The sequence below is a fragment of the Megascapheus bottae genome, chromosome 11 (genome assembly GCF_031878675.1).
Source record: "Megascapheus bottae isolate mThoBot1 chromosome 11, mThoBot2.hap1, whole genome shotgun sequence".
In the NCBI taxonomy this organism is placed as follows: domain Eukaryota; kingdom Metazoa; phylum Chordata; class Mammalia; order Rodentia; family Geomyidae; genus Megascapheus; species Megascapheus bottae.
In genome coordinates this window covers 56925045-56941328 of record NC_143519.1, presented here as the reverse complement: position 1 = coordinate 56941328, position 16284 = coordinate 56925045, and the positions used below count along the sequence as shown (strand labels likewise).

At 37.5% G+C, this 16284-nt stretch overlaps 1 protein-coding gene across 4 annotated transcripts in view; it reads left to right on the top strand.

Annotated features, from left to right (window-relative positions):
* The window catches only part of Pan3 (poly(A) specific ribonuclease subunit PAN3), a 135624-nt gene that overhangs the window by 93974 nt on the left and 25366 nt on the right, over positions 1-16284 (top strand). For 3 of the 4 annotated variants that reach the window (XM_090342334.1, XM_090342333.1, XM_090342336.1), the window contains 5 exons: positions 3806-4053; positions 6627-6731; positions 12059-12116; positions 15805-15966; positions 16165-16281. In XM_090342334.1, the coding sequence (XP_090198460.1) occupies positions 3806-4053; positions 6627-6731; positions 12059-12116; positions 15805-15966; positions 16165-16281 (690 nt within the window). The remainder of the gene's footprint in view (positions 1-3805; positions 4054-6626; positions 6732-12058; positions 12117-15804; positions 15967-16164; positions 16282-16284) is intronic. The other variant, XM_090342335.1, reaches the window with a different exon arrangement.

The window sequence follows — 16284 nt, the reverse complement described above, 5'->3', positions numbered from 1 at the left end:
TGCTTATAGAGAATGTATGTAAACGTCTGTGTTTTTTTTCAACTGGCAGCTCCCTTAAGTAAAGGCCAAAAAGCTTACAGATTTGTATTTTATTGCATTTTAATCAGTTGGCAGTTTTTACATGTGGTAGACAAATTGTACAGAGAAAGTACACGTAAATCCGTTTCTAAATTATATGATCAGTTACTTTGTAGTTGGCTTTAAATGATTTTAATACTTTTTTTAACCCCCTTTTTACACTTTTTTTAAAAAAAACTTTTGATACTTTATAATCCTGCTTCAGAAGTTTTCAATACATTTTCTATTGATACTAAGTTTTGTTCAAAACCATTACTCTTGCATGATTTTTTTGGGGGGGGAGGGGTGGGTCATTGGGCTTGGTCTCAGCCTGGGCACTGTCCCTGAGCTCTTCAGCTCAAAGCTACCACTCTACCCCTTGAGCCACAGTGCTACTTCCCATTTTCTAGTGGTTAATTGGAGAGAAGAGTCTCAAGGTCTTTAGTGCCGGGCTGACTTTGCACCATGATCCTTAGATCTAAGCCTCCTGAGTAGCTAGTATTTACAGGCGTGAGCTACCATGCCCAGCTGATAAATGCTTTTTATATGACTATGATACATTTGCTAGATATCTTATCTGGTTAAATTTAAACAATTATTCCTTAGTTCTGTTTTCTGCATTTTACAGAGGCAAGGCTTTCATTAAGGCCTCAGCTTGCAGGTGCTTACCTATAGCTGATATGATTCTCCAAATCTCTCTAGGGGAAACTCTTGGCTTCAAATTCTGTTTTAGTTTTGTGCTCTTGAGCCCTTCTATCATTCTTTCCCTTTTAGTTTTTTCCCCTTTTTAGTACCTGAGTTTGAGTTTCACAGTCTTGTGCTTGCTAGACAAGAGCTCTGTGATTGCAGTGTCCCTAAGCGTTTGTGCTTTCACTTGAACATCAACTCCACTTTTGACTTTTTGATGGTTAATTCTTTCAGTTAGTTTCTGTAGTTTGTTTTCTATATTTATTTATAGTATGTGTAATTGCTATGCTATAATTCTATCATAATATTACATATAGAAGTCTTCTCCAATAGATAATTTGGCTCAGTACTTTTAACATTTCATCAATAATAGGGGTGATACATGGCTATGCCTTCTGTGTTTAGGTTTCATGTTTTAGTGATGAGTGATTAATTTCATTTCTATTTTCCTATAGACTTTAATACCCTCTTGTGCATGAGGATGTTTATTGGCATGTTTGAATATATTCAGCTCATTTCACTGCTGCAACTTTGTATTGAAGTAACTACACAAAATTAATTTTAGACAGAAAAGAGGATATTGCTAGAATGAGAAACCACCTGTTGTATTGATACTATATAGTATAAGTTCTGTCTTTATTAACTTCCTTGACTAACCTTAGGTTGATTGTAATAATCTGTTAAAATATCTTCAGTTTTAAATTGTATCTGACTTAAATACCCACCACTGTGTCAGAAATTTTGTCAACACTTTGTGCTCCCCTCTTCCTCCAACTTAAAAGTAGTCACGCTGAAACTACTGAAAAGTAATGCAGATTTGCGTACTTTTCTTTCATATAAGATAGGAATTTAGCAATATACAATACTTGGTATTTAACTGAGATTGCCTAGTTGAAAAGTCATGAAAGGTCAAATCAGGCTTTTATCTTAGTCATATTTTTGAAAAGGGGCTTTATAGTTTTTTTTTTTTAAAGCTTTTCTTAGACACATGGAAGACACAGTTGAGAATTTGACCTATTTCGGTGTCAGTGCAATAGGTTTTGAGGTATAACTTTAAGGACATGGCTACTTTATTGGGGATGTGGGCACTTTAAATTTTGAGTCCTGGCTTTGATGTTAACTTTGTATATATGTCTTTGATTAAATAAAAAATTTCCCATATCTAAATTCTGATCTATACTGTGGTATGTATAACCTAGTATTCCTCACAGACTTGTGTATTTGGAGCTGCCAGAAAATCATATCAAATAATTGTATTGGGACTCCTCTCAGCAAGTATAGAGAACTTATATTAAAAGTAAGATACATTTGAAATCTTACTTTTGTTAACTTGCATGGTGTCCAAAAACCTAGATTTTGGTGTCTTATGAAATATTTGGGGACAAATTCCTTAGTGTAATTTTATGACCATAGGAATTTTGCTAATGGTTTCTTTGGGTTATGAAGTGGTATAGCACATCATTGTTGAAAGTTTATAGGCATTATTCCAAAATAGAACACAGTTCCTTGGTAAACTTGTTTTTTCAGTAAATGTAAGTGTGGCTTTAGGTACAGACTTTATAATGTCCTTTGGAAAAAAATCACCTTCACAAAACCTTTGATTAATTCTACTTGATTTTAGTTAATTTGCATTTCTGTATTTATGCAAGTAGTTTACAGTGTATTAATTTGGTTTATGTATTTTGTATGTAAAGTATGTAATTTGATTGTGTTTACTTAGATAGCTTGTAACTTCCTATAGGGTAAGGACATTTACCATTTCCTTTTCTCTAGATTCTGTACAGTAGATACTTGTATACTAAGTACTTAGTGGTTATAGGTGAGAAAACGAGTGTCAGTTAGCCTTACATATATCTATAGCAATTTTTATGTTTTAATGTATGCCTGTTATGAACCAAAAAGCTATCTAACAGTATACTGTTTTAGTTAGTGTGTTTATTTTTTTTTCCTGGTCCTAGAGCTTGAACTCTGTGTCTGGGTACCATTCCTGAATTTCTCTTTGCTCAAGACTAGCAGTCAATTACTTGAGCCACAGCACCACATCTAGCCTTTTCTGGCGATAAGAGTCTCACAGACTTTCCTTTCCAGGCTGGCTTTGAACTGTGATCCAGATCTCAGCCTTTTCAGTTGCTACAACTACAAACATTAGCCACTAGCACCTAGCCTGCTTTAGTGGGGAAGGAGGGGAATATATAATACACACACACACATACACACACACACACACACACACACACACACACTCTTTTTCCTTTTTTTCAAACTTTCTATTTGGCCGAAAGAACTTAGTAGACCTATATTTAATAATTGGATTTTTTTGGGGGGGGACAGTTCTTGGATTTGATCTCAGTCAGGACCTGGGCACTGTCTTTCAGCTTTCTCAAGGCTAACACTTATACTACCATTGGAGCCACAGCTCCACTTCCAGCTTTTTCTGTGTATATGGTACGGAGAATTGAACTCGAGGCTTCTTGCATGCTAGGCAAGCACTCTATCACTAGGCCACACTCCTGGCCCAATAATTAGATTTAAAAAAAGTAGTTGTACAAAGGAATTGCCCTACAACAAAGCAGTTCATGAATAAATGCATTTTTGTTACCCCTTTCATCATTTTCACACACCTGACTCCCCCCTACTTTTAACTTTTAAAATCTTATATACAAATCCTTAACTGCACTGCCCACATCTCACCTCTTATTTTTCCCCCCTTGGCTCCATCCCCAATTTGAGGAATTTTTAATGTCATACTTGAGGGGGAATGACATTTTTTTTAGAATAGTCATGATTTAACAGAATTCATAATAAACTAAGACCTGAATGACATGAATATCAGTTCTCCTATTTCCCACTCATTAAATTAATTTGATGTTTTTCTGGCGATGCTTGCTAGTGATGATGTCAACTTTAATTTGATAGTACTCTTTTCAAATGACTACATTTGCTGTAATCAGAACATCCCTTAAAATTTGCTAAAGATGTTTTTTTCCAGACAAATGTTTGGTGTTTTCTCTGATGAAGTTATATTACTGCACACTAAAGATCTTTTATGCATCTTCCTCAGGAATGTCATTGTCTGCTGGATCATCCCCTCTCCATTCCCCCAAGATTACTCCACATACTTCTCCTGCTCCCAGAAGAAGAAGCCACACTCCAAATCCAGCAAGTTACATGGTGCCTTCTAGTGCCTCTACACCTGTTAATAATCCTGTTTCTCAGAACCCATCCTCTGGTCAGGTAATCCAGAAGGAAACTGTCGGTGGAACAACTTACTTCTATACCGATACAACTCCAGCACCTTTGACTGGAATGGTATGTATACATTAAAGGGAAATTTTCTTCTTGTCAATGGGAGGCTACTTCCAAATCCTTGTGTCTTTTTATTGCTTTAAAGTATTATTTTAATAATTCAGTCATATCTCAACTTATTATTAAGATTCTGCTTTAGTAATAGCTTGATTTGCCCAAGTCTTAGTTAGAAATTAGGTTATATTCATGTTTGTTGTGGGCATTTTTTGTATTTGAGATTATCTGGTACAAGTACTAGCTTGAGTTGATAGCTAACTTGTTCATATATTATGAATAGGTAGTTTGACCTCTAGGGAAGAAGCTGTAGAAAGTGAATAATATCAGTAGTTATTGAAAGCAAACTGGTGATAAACTCTGTTTGGATTGTTTTGTTTTGTTTTGTTTTATTTGATACTAGGATTTTGGTACTGGGAATTGAACCCAGGATGTTGTACTTACTGGCTAGCACTTTGCCACTGAGCTACATCCCAGCCTATACCTTGCCACTGATAAGGTAGTAAGTAATTTAACACTCATGTAGAAAGGGGAAGGGCACTTGGTGATAGGGCTTACAGTGCAGGCCATGGCTAAGAGGGAAAAGATTCAGACTAGAAAGGAGCTTTGATTGTGAACAAGGAAATACTACCAATGAATCCCGGTTATACAAGGAGAGGAATTACGAACCCAAGAAGTAAGGCCAGAGGAAAGGTAACTGCAAGGAACTAGAGAAATGAAAATGAAAACAATTTTCTTCCAAGTGAATTGATGTCAGGGGTGAAGGAGAAAAGGACAAGAGTGGAAGATGAGCAGTGAGGTCTGGAAGAAGGAGAATAGAGTGTTGTCAGGCTATTATATTAACTACACCTTAGTTTCATTATTTTGAGTACATTGAAAAATTACTCCTTTGGCTTTATAGACATTAGTAATGAAGGGGTCACCAGTTAGAAAATCCCATTAAAATAATCAGCTAATTTAAGCTATAGATATTGGTAATTGTAGATGATAGCCTTATGAAAAGCGTATTTGGATTTCAGTAAGCACATTTGTGTTTCCTCCTTTCCTCCCTTCCTTCCTGGACTAAGATTTGAGCCCTGAGCTTACTAGGTAGGTCCTCCACCAATTGAGTCTCATCCCAACCATTCTATAGTTTTATGTTTTAGATAGTCTAGTACTTAAACCTGGGGTCTACCCTCAGACCTTGATCTTCCTACTAAGGTCTTCAACATAACTGTGATAACAGCTGTGCCCTTTCACATGGAGCTTATGGTTGAGATGTGTTGTTTCTAACTTTTTGCTTTTAACCATGATCTTCATTATCTATGACTACCAAGTTACTGGAATTATAGGTATGAACTACCATATCCACCTTTCTTCTTCATGTTGAGCATCTTCCTGCTGTGTGTGTGTGTGTGTGTGTGTGTGTGTGTGTAAAATTTTGGACTTACGGGCTTCATGCTTTCATTTTCTACCAGTTGAACTATCTCCCTAGTGCTTTTGTATTTCCAATTTTTCAAATAGAGTCTTACTTTTCATCCAGGATAACCAGACCCATCATCATCTTAGATTTCTATAGCTGGTATGACAAGTGACACCAGGCCCAACTTCTTGGGTTGAGTTGTAAGAACTTTTTGCTCAGGCTGGCCTTGAACTAGGATCTTTTAAGTACCTGGGATTGTAAGTGTAGGCCATTACACCTGGCTTGTATATTTTTTGTTTTGCCGTATTTTTCAGTTTTTAAGCATTTCTGTGGCAGTATTGGAGTTTAAAGGCAAGTGACCATTTAAAAATGATATTTAATTTTTTTAATGTATATTAGAGTTTGGATCTCCTGCCCTTGTCCCTTTCCCCTCAACCCACTGCCCTTAGGTTACTTGCGTTTGGCTGGTGCATTATCATTTAAATTATACCTACAGCCAGCCTTTTGGAGTTGAAATCTCAAGCATTGTTCTGCCTGGGCTAGCTTTACACCATGGTCCACCAGATTTCAGCTTCTTGAGTATCTAGGATTATTGACACAAGCCACCAATAACAGACTTCCCCTTCTTCTCATTTTTGGTGTGATGGTACCCAGGCTTGAATTTAGAGCCTGCTTGCTACTACCCTCTCTTTCTTACTTTTGCTCACAGCTAGCTTATTACAACTTGATCCTTTCCCACAACCCTCCTTTTCTTTTTTTATTAAAGAATTTTTTTAAAGAATTTATTAACATTGATTTTTACATCATGTTTCAAATGACGTGTTTAACAAACAAGTATTTTTTTAACCAGTCTTGGGGCTTGGACTCAGGGCCTGAGCACTGTCCTTGGGCTTTTTCCTCAAGGCTAGAGCTCTACCACTTGAGCCACAGCACCACTTCTGGCTTTTCTGTGTATGTGGTACTGAAGAATTGAAATCAGGTCTTCGTGGATGCTAGGCAAGCATCTACCAGTAGGCCACACTCCCAGCTATGGTTTTGACAGTCCTGAATACTTCCCTTGGCTCTTTGCATTAGTGTTTATATATCAGTTATGTAAAGATTAAACTTTCATCACAACATTGATAAGGGTTATTATTTGAGGAGAAATGGATAATTTAATTTTACCTTTCTTACCTTTCAGGTATTTCCAAACTATCATATTTATCCTCCAACTGCACCTCATGTTGCATATATGCAGCCAAAAGCAAATGCACCTTCCTTCTTCATGGCCGATGAACTCCGGCAGGTAAACTTTCAGAATTAATAGGAGGGAGTGAATGTATAGTCATATATGCTAAAGCAGATGGAATTTAGAATGTGTTTTGATTTACATTTACTTCGTTTGTTTTCAGGAAGTTAAAATAATTATTTTATATTTTAATACATAACTATTAAAACAGTCTTCTGTACTTCCCTTTTATAAAAAGGACTTTCTGAAGTGTATATATATATATATAATTAAATAACCTTAAGTTTTTTGCTAGCAGGCATAGATTTTGAGTAGGTATTTAGACATTAATGTGACCTAATGTAGCCAGGCATCTGTCGCTCACGCCTATAATACTAGCTACTCAATAGGCTGAGATCTGAGGATTTTGGCTTAAAGCCAGCTCAGGCAGAAGAGTTCCCAGGAGGACTTATCTCCAGTTAACCACCAGAAAACCAGAAGTGGTGCTGTGGCTCAAAGTCGTAGAGCACTAGCCTTGAACTGAAGAACTCAGGCACAGTGCCCAGGCCCAGAGTTCAAGCCCCATGATGGACCAAAAAAAAAGACCTAATCTTTTTTTTAAAATAATAACTAGATATTTGATATGTAGAATTTTGTTTTGTACTTTGATTTTAAGAAATAGTTTTTGTTTTTTTGTTTGGTTTTTTAAGACAGTCATGGTGGCTCACGCCTGCAATCTCAGGAGGCTGAGATCTGAGTTCAAAGCTAGCCCAGGCACTAAAGGACCTGAGACTCTTATCTCCCAATTAACCTCTAGAAAAGGGGTAGTGGGGCTTGGCTCAAGGGTAGAGTGGTAGCCTTGAGTCATAGAGTTCTGGGACAATACCCAGGCCTGGGGGTAGGGCGGTAGCCTTGAGCTCAGGGACAGTGCCCAGGCTGAGATCAAGCCCTATGACCCATAAAATTTTTTTTAAAAAAAAATTTTTTTCTTTTAGAAATTGATTTAATGAATACAATAATTTTCTCTCTGGGGGCCGGGAGTTTGGCCTAGTGGTAGAGTGCTTGCCTAGCATGCACGAAGACCCGGGTTCGATTCCTCGGTACCACATACATAGAAAAAAGCCAGAAATGGTGCTGAGGCTCAAGTGGTAGAGCTCAGGCCTGAGCTCAAGCCGATGACGGGCAAAAATAAATAAATAAATAAATAAATAAGAATTAATTTTCTCTCTGGGGTAAGAAATCAAGTGTTGGGCTGGGAGTTTGGCTTAGTGGTAGAGTGCTTGCCTACCATGCATGAAGGCCTAGGACTGGCAAAAAAAAAAAAAAAAAATCAAGTGTTCTATTAAGTTACTTCCCCAGACATTGCGCAATGATTTTAGAATGAATTTTTTTAATCAAATTTGTAGTGCTGGGCTCTAGGTTTTTAGGCACAGAATTGACTAGTCCTATGGTTTGTGATGTATTAGAGCTAAAACATGCATACATAATTACATATGTACATATGTTCATATATTCCATACATATGTTTGGGAGTTGTGCCAGTACTGGGCTTCTATTGGCCCTACGTGCTGTGTCTTAGGTTTTTCACTCAAGAATGGTGTTACACTGCTTGAGCCACATCCCCATTTCCTACTTTTTTTTTTTTTTTTTTTTTTTTTGGCCAGTCCTGGGCTTGAGTTCAGGGCCTAAGCACTATCCTTGGGCTGTCTCAAAGCTAAACCTTGAGCCTCAGCACCACTTCTGGCTTTTTCTATGTATGTGGCACCGAGGAATCAAACCTGTATTTTTGTGCATGCTAGGTAAGACTCTACCATTAGGCCAAACTTCCAACCCCCCCCCCCCCATTTCGTACTTTTTTGGTCATTAGTGGGAGATACGATTCTTACAGACTTTCCTGCTGGGATTGACTTCAACCCACTATCCACAGATCTCAGCTTCCTGAGTAGCCAGGATCTCACTGGCACCTGATGATTAGAATTTACATACTTTAACATCTCTAGAAATGTGACTTTAAGTTAGTAATATTGAAAACAGTGCCCATCCTAGAAATCTTTGGGCACTGGCATCCACATGGTGAGGTGGTGAAACAAAGTCTCAGGTCCGTGCCATTCATGTTTGGGTAACATTTGCTAGTAACCTGTTATAGTAAGTTTGCACAAAACTTTTTACTGACCAGAATGTCTCAGATCATTGTAGGATAGACAGTGTGGCCATATCCATATCTGAAGTGGGAAACCCTCCTGATTATTGATGGCAGAGCTACTACATAAGCAAGCATGGCATTCCCTTGAGCCACATTGCCTGACAGGTTACTAAAGAAGAGTTTGCCCCATTCGATTATTTATTGTGTATAGATGAAAACAATTTGAGAGATTTGAAGAGAAACAGTAATCATGTTAAAAATTGCAAAGCTAAATTTTAATTTCTTGGGAACTGTAACCAACAAAATAACTCACTATTAAATATTCTTATAGGAATGACTCCAACTTTGAGCTGGTGTACTGTGTTAGCAGTACCTCCATTGCTGCAGGGCTTTCCAGGGAAAGGCTCACTACACTAGCAGTGTCCACAACCAAGAACTACTTGCCCACTAATCCTGTGCCCAACTGTGGTAGCATTCCTTAGCCCCAGGCCCCAGTTGTTTCTTCAGCTGTTCTTATCTTAAAAATAATTGTAGGGGGCCGGGAGTTTGGCCTAGTGGTAGAATGCTTGCCTAGCGTGCACAAAGACTGGGATTCAATTCCTTCGCACCACATACATAGAAAAAAGCCAGAAATGGTGCTGAGGCGCAAGTGGTAGATCTCTAGCCTTGAGAAAGTCCAAGGACAGTGCTCGGGCCCTGAGGTCAAGGCCAGGATTGGCAAATAATATAATAATAATAATAATAATAATAATAATAATAATTGTAGGGCTCAAAAACTTGGATCTCTCGAAAACAAATCCTCAAAGAAACAACCATCCCATTAAAAGGTAGGCTAAAGACTTAAGACACTTCTTTAGATGGAAATAAGAATGGCCTGTAGATACATGAAGAAACATTCAACAGCTCTGGCCATAAAAGAAATGCAAACCAAAACTTTGAGATTCCTCCTCCAGTTAGAATGGCCATGATCAAGAAATCTAATAACAGATGCTGGTAGGGAAGTAGCCAGGAGGGATCACTACTACATTGTTGATGGGAGGGTAAACTTGTTCAGCCATTCTGGAAAGCAATATGGTGATTCCTCAAAAGACTAAACATAGGTACCCTTTCTCCCCATGACCCAGGAATCCCACTCCTTGGCATTTACCCAAATGTCCAGAAACAAGGACATATTGAAGACACTAGCACAACAATATTCAGTGCAGCATTATTTACTATAGCTAAGACATGGAATCAACCCAGATGCCCCTCAGTAATTGATTGGATCAAGAAGATGTGGTACTTATACATAATGAAATTCTATGCCATCAGGAAATGGAAAGACTTGGAAAAAATCATATTACGTGAAGTAAGCCAGACCCAAAGGAACATGGGCTCAGTGGTTTCCCTCATTTGTAATAATAGTACACATCTAAGACCCTCCTAGCAGAGGATTACAGTAGCTCAAAACCTAGGTACATAAGGTCATATAGGATGAGATTAAATGAAATGAACTCTAGGATATGGAAATGAGGTTTATCTTGTGTGATTGTTGTTCTTAACGTACCATGTTCTCTTCTCTTTGTTTGCCCTTATGGTTAATCTTACGTTGTTATTGTATCTGACTTTGTTACCTAGTATATTGTATATATGGTTGTTTATTTAAAATAGGGAAAGGGGGAAACAAGATGATTGGGAGGGGGTGGGAGGAGGGACGGGGACAAAACCGTGAGAGGGGTATCAGTGTGGGAGAAGTAGTGCACTTACTATCTGATGAATATAACAATGTATACGTTATCCCAACAAATAAAATAAAAACATAATTATAGATAACAGTTGTACTTATAGAAGGATAAATGTCTCATTTCGTTTGGGGAATAGTTAGTTGACTAGTTGAACTTCTCACTTTGCTCTGATTACAAAATAGTGGAACAAATAAATATATAAGAACAAACTATAACACAATGATACAAATAATGACCTGAACAGTGTTGTCTTCTCTGGCATGTTAAGTGCTCAGCAGTGCTCTGTGTTGCTGCTTACCTTGTACCTGGCTGACCTGGGCTCTTGGAGAGTCACAATAACCCTATTGATAGCAAGCACCTCCTCTGCCTTCCTGGGAAGTATTCTAGCTCAGTTTACTTGTAGTGCACATTTGCATATTGAACAGATAGGTGTAAGGCATGGAGATGCTTACCTACATACAAATCCAGCACTAGAGAGGCTAAGGCAGAAGTTTGAAGCTACAGTTTGCCTCATAGAAGTTTTGAGGCTAAATAAAGTTTGCCTCAAAATATTAACAACAGATATGGAAAGGATCAAGATGTATGTGCAAATTGCTTTGTTGTATGGCAAAACATTCAGGTGGATGCTAGTAGTTCATTCCTGTAATCCTACCTACTTAAGAGGTTGTTGGGATCTGAGGATCATACTTTAAAGCCAGCCCAGACAGGAAAGTCTGTGAGACTCTTATCTCTAATTAAATCACAGAAAAAGCCAGACATAGCATTGTGGCTCAAGTGGTAGAGTGCTAACCTTGACCAAAAGGAGCTCAGAGACTGCACCTAGGCTGAATTGAAGCCTTAGAATGGGCAAAAAACCAAAAAAACCCTGCAAAAACGAATAAATGGCAAAAAAATCAGTATTTAACCTAAAAAATTAAGAAAATAAGGAAAGGGACAGAATGGGAGTGGTAGGTGAGAGTGACATCTATCAAGAGAGATTATATTCATAAACTTCTGTTGAATGGCAACTCCTTTTTACAGCTACCTAAAGAAAATAGAAGTTTTTTTAGATCACTCAAAAATTGAGGAAGATTGGCAGAATAAATCTTTAACATTCTTAGTACTTGATGTTTTATGTCTAGTTATTTAATGAGTGTCTTCTTATTTGCTCTCATTTGAGTCACTTTGTTAAGAATTTAATTCAATATAGGAAGTACACTTGTGTGTATTTTATCTTTGGCCAGTAGAGAAATCTGCTTTCTGTACATAAGCAGCTCAAATGTGAAAAATTGACAAGTATGAGAAGGTTTTAAAAATTGCAGAGTTCTCTGATGTGTTATAATGATATGTTAATCATTCTTTCACAGACATTTTAATAACTTTCAAGCAAATGTAACTTTGGTGTTTTGAAAGCGATCTTTTCAAAATTACATAATTATAAAAATATAACTAGTGTTGGCTCTGTTATTGACAAAGAAAAAGGATTTGAAAAAATGCACAGTAGAAAATCCGGGTTTCAGTATTGCTTCAAAAATCAGTATACTTGTTTCCTTTTTTAGGAGCTGATCAACAGACATTTAATAACAATGGCTCAAATTGATCAAGCAGACATGCCAGGTAAAATGCATGTTGAGTCAGTGTCCATTTTAAACAATATTATAATTAGTGTATGTTTTATATATTATTAAGAAGCACTCCAAAATTACCTAGTTACCTGATTATTTCAATTCCCCTAACAGCATTCTAGACTATTTAATTGTAGTTTTAAAACTGGCAGAGTTTTTGTCACTGTGCACTTAGGTAGTATCATTTCCTAAAAATCAATGGCTTGTAGGGTTTTGGGTTTTTTTTGGGGGGGGGAGGGAGTGGCCTGGGCATTGTCCCTGAGCTCTTCAGCTCAAGGCTACCACCCTACCCTTGAGCTAAGCCTCACTTCCCATTTTCTAAAGGTATATTGGAGATAAGAGTCTCAGGTCCTTTTGTGCCTGGGCTGGCTTTGAACCTTGATCCTCAGATCTCAGCCTCCTGAGTACCTAGGATTACAGGTGTGAGCCACCATGCTCAGTGGCTTGTAGTTTCATAAGCAGAAGGGGAAAGGTCTTTACTATTACATTTTATTTTACTGTGTGCTGCTGAGTATGCTCCTATCTTTTATTTCTCATAAACATGACATATTATTTTTTTCTCTATTTTCCATGTGGAACAAGTTTGAATACCTTATCTGTAGAACTAATGACTAATGGTTTCCTGAATCAAGTTCTATCTACTCACCCACCTACTTACCTGCTTACCTACCTACCACCTACCCACCCATCTGTTTCAAGTATTGGTGTTGCTGAGAAATGAACCAAGGGCAGCCCTTGCCAGACAAGTACTCTACCACTAAACTTCATCCCCAGCCCAAAGTCAGGATTTAAACCTTGGTTTTTATAACTGTACCATAATAATTCTTTTATTAGAGTTAAATTTCCTACCTTAGCTAACTTTATGTGAATGGTGATATCTCAAAATATAAAATTATGATCAAGTATTCAGCACAAACCAATGTGTGTTAACTTGATTGCTAAAGACTTAAAAGGAGGGCCAGGAGTTTGGCCTAATGGTAAGAGTGCTTGCTTAGCATGCACAAAGACTTGGGTTTGATTCCTTGTTACCATATACACAGTAAAACCTGGTGGTGTGGTTCAAGTGGTAGAGCTCTAGCTTTGGGAAAACCCAAGCCTCAGACCCCAGTTCAAGCTCAAGGACTGTCAAAAAAGAGAACTAAAGGAGTATCTTTGGCTGTTTTGTGGCTGATCTTTCCAATATTTAATATCCTAGTTAGGTCAATAATAAGTCTGTTATCTATAAATTGTAGAACTACAATTTATTTCAAATTAATAAATAGCATTTAGAAAAAAAAGATGGCCTAGAAAATTAACATATCAATTGCATTTCTGTAGACCCATACCTAGAATTTCAAATATAATTGTAATATCACTACCAAATAATATAGTAGGTAACATCTCAATGGAGAAAAGAGGGGCGGAAGATTATTAGGATGTTACATTTAAAAAATAAAAAGGGAAGAACAACAGTAAAGTATTCCTAATTAAGAGGATGGTTATCATGGAGTTTTTCTGAACTCATCTATATGTAGTATAATTCTAATCAAGATATAACAGTGCTTGGGCCGGGAGTTTGGCCTAGTGGTAGAGTATTTGCCTAGCATGCACGAAGACCCAGGTTCAATTCCTCGATACCACATACATAGAAAAAAAAGCCAGAAGTTGTGCTGAGGCTCAAGTGGTAGAGTTGTAGCCTTGAGAAAATCCAAGGACAGTGCTCAGGCCCTGAGTTCAAGCCCCACAACTGGCAAAAACAAAACAAAAAAACAGTGCTTTTCATGGATTTTTTGAAAGACTAAAGAGCTAAAACTATTTTCAACAATATAGTCTATATAAAATGAAAAATGAGGGGCCAGGAGTTTGGCCCAGTGGTTAAAGTGCTTGCCTAACATGCATGAAGACCGGGGTTCAATTCCTCTGTACCACATGTAGAAAAAAGCCGGAAGTGGTGCTGAGGCTCAAGTGTAGAGCTCTAGCCCTCTAGCCTTGAGAAAGTCCAAGGACATTGCTCAGGCCCTGAGCTCAAGCCCAGGACTGGCAAAAATAAATAAATAAGTAAATAAATAAATAGAAAAATGAATAGGGGCTTTTATCAAGTTTATAATAAAAACAGTGTGATATAGAGATATAAAAATAGATCAGTTGGTAAATGAAACAGAGGACCAAGACACATTGTGTATTAATGGGGACATATAGAAAACTATTTTAAACAATGATGTTTTAATATAGAGAGACAAAGATTAATTCTAAATTATGTTTAAAATTTGACTAATTTAGATTAGGAATTTACATACCTAAAGTTTTTAGAACTCTACTCAACATAAGTGGATAGATTTAGCATTTTTATTGTAAAACATTTCTTGTATAGGACGCAGAGGTAAATACAAACCGATTGTTGGTGGTTAGCACCTACAATTATAGCTACTTTAAAGGCTTAGAATAGGAAGATCTTGGTTTAAGGCCATCCAGAATAGAAAAGTCTATGAGATCCCTTCTCAGCTAATAGCTGGATGAGTGGTGCACACTTACCATTCCAAACTATGTGGGATGCTGAGAATCTCAGGGCCAGGCCAGTCTAGGCAAGAAGGTCTGTGATGACTTTTTGCAGTGGCAGCAGGGGCCTAAAAGTAGATCACTCTGATAAGGTGGGGGAAGGGAAGGATGAAGAATAATTTGTACTTTCACTAAATTAAAATTTAAAATGATCTAAAGTCCCTCCTCCAAAGCGAGGTGGGGGAGATATCAAATGTATGCCTAGGGAAAAGATATTTGCAGTCTATACAAACGAGAAAGAACCTAACTTAAAAAATTACCTTACATATCAGTAAGAACTCAAAGAGCTTAACAGGAAAGTGGTCAGAGATGACAGCAGGCATTGCAATGAGATGTTGAAGGTCTGCTCATATTTACTGTTGGGCAACACATGGATTGATATCTTACCTACAGGGTGGTTCTTTTGATCCACCAAAATAAAAATTGTAGATAGGTAAAGAGTTATTCCAGGCCCTTTTGATGTTTGCAGCAGCAGTGGATAACAGTGGCAGTAGCAGCCAGCCCTGAGCCTTTGACTGCTCAGATGGCAGCACAGGAGTCAGGTATGGGGCTCCTGACAACTAAGGTATTGGCACTGGAAAAAAGTCTCTGAGTTTGGGCCCGAGGCCTCTATATCTCCTCCACAAGAAAGATCTCTGCTTGCTAAGTGTTACTGTCCTGTGGTGGGAGGGGTGTTGATCACCTTGTACCTAGGTGATATGAGGCCTTAAGTGTTAACTTCTTGCTGTCCAGCTATTCTCTTCTACCTACTTCTTGCCTCCACTACTCTTGGCAGTTTTTCTGTGCCTCTCAACTTGCCAGTCTTACTGCTGCTCTTTTACCAGGGAAGCTTCCTTCCTACACTGTTGATTAATAAGCGTTTAATATCTCAAGTGATACATTCTAGTAAATTTAAAGCATTTATTCATCTGTCCATCATCTGTTAAGTATTTCTTAGAAAGAAAAACTGTGTTTGACATATAGGAAAAAAAATTTAGTGCAACTTTATTGGTCTTTGGTTGTTTTATAATGCCTATTTTTATTGCTACTAAGTTATCTACACTTCCATAATGCAGGCTTTTGTGATGTGTAAATGATTTCTACTTTACTGGGGAGGGATTTCGGAATGTCTGTAATTGAAAATTTTCTTCCCCAATTTATTCCAGCAGTTCCTACAGAGGTTGACAGCTACCACAGCCTATTCCCTCTAGAACCACTGCCACCCCCAAACCGGATTCAAAAATCAAGTAATTTTGGATATATTACATCTTGCTACAAAGCTGTAAATAGCAAAGATGATTTGCCATATTGCCTTCGGAGGATACATGGTAAGGAAGATAAATTTTCCTTTGTTATAATTTTATTGTTCAGGCTAAGATTATTCCAACTGTCTTGAGTATACTGATTTATCAGTGTATAAATTTAAAGGATAATAAATCAATATATCAATAGATATATACTTTTGACATTCCTCTTGGAAATACCAGATGGTGCCATTTATTATAGTAGAAAATTTTCTTTTTTAGGTTTTCGTCTTGTTAACACAAAGTGTATGGTATTGGTTGATATGTGGAAAAAAATCCAGCACTCAAATATTGTAACCCTTCGTGAAGTATTTACCACTAAAGCATTTTCCGAGCCTTGTG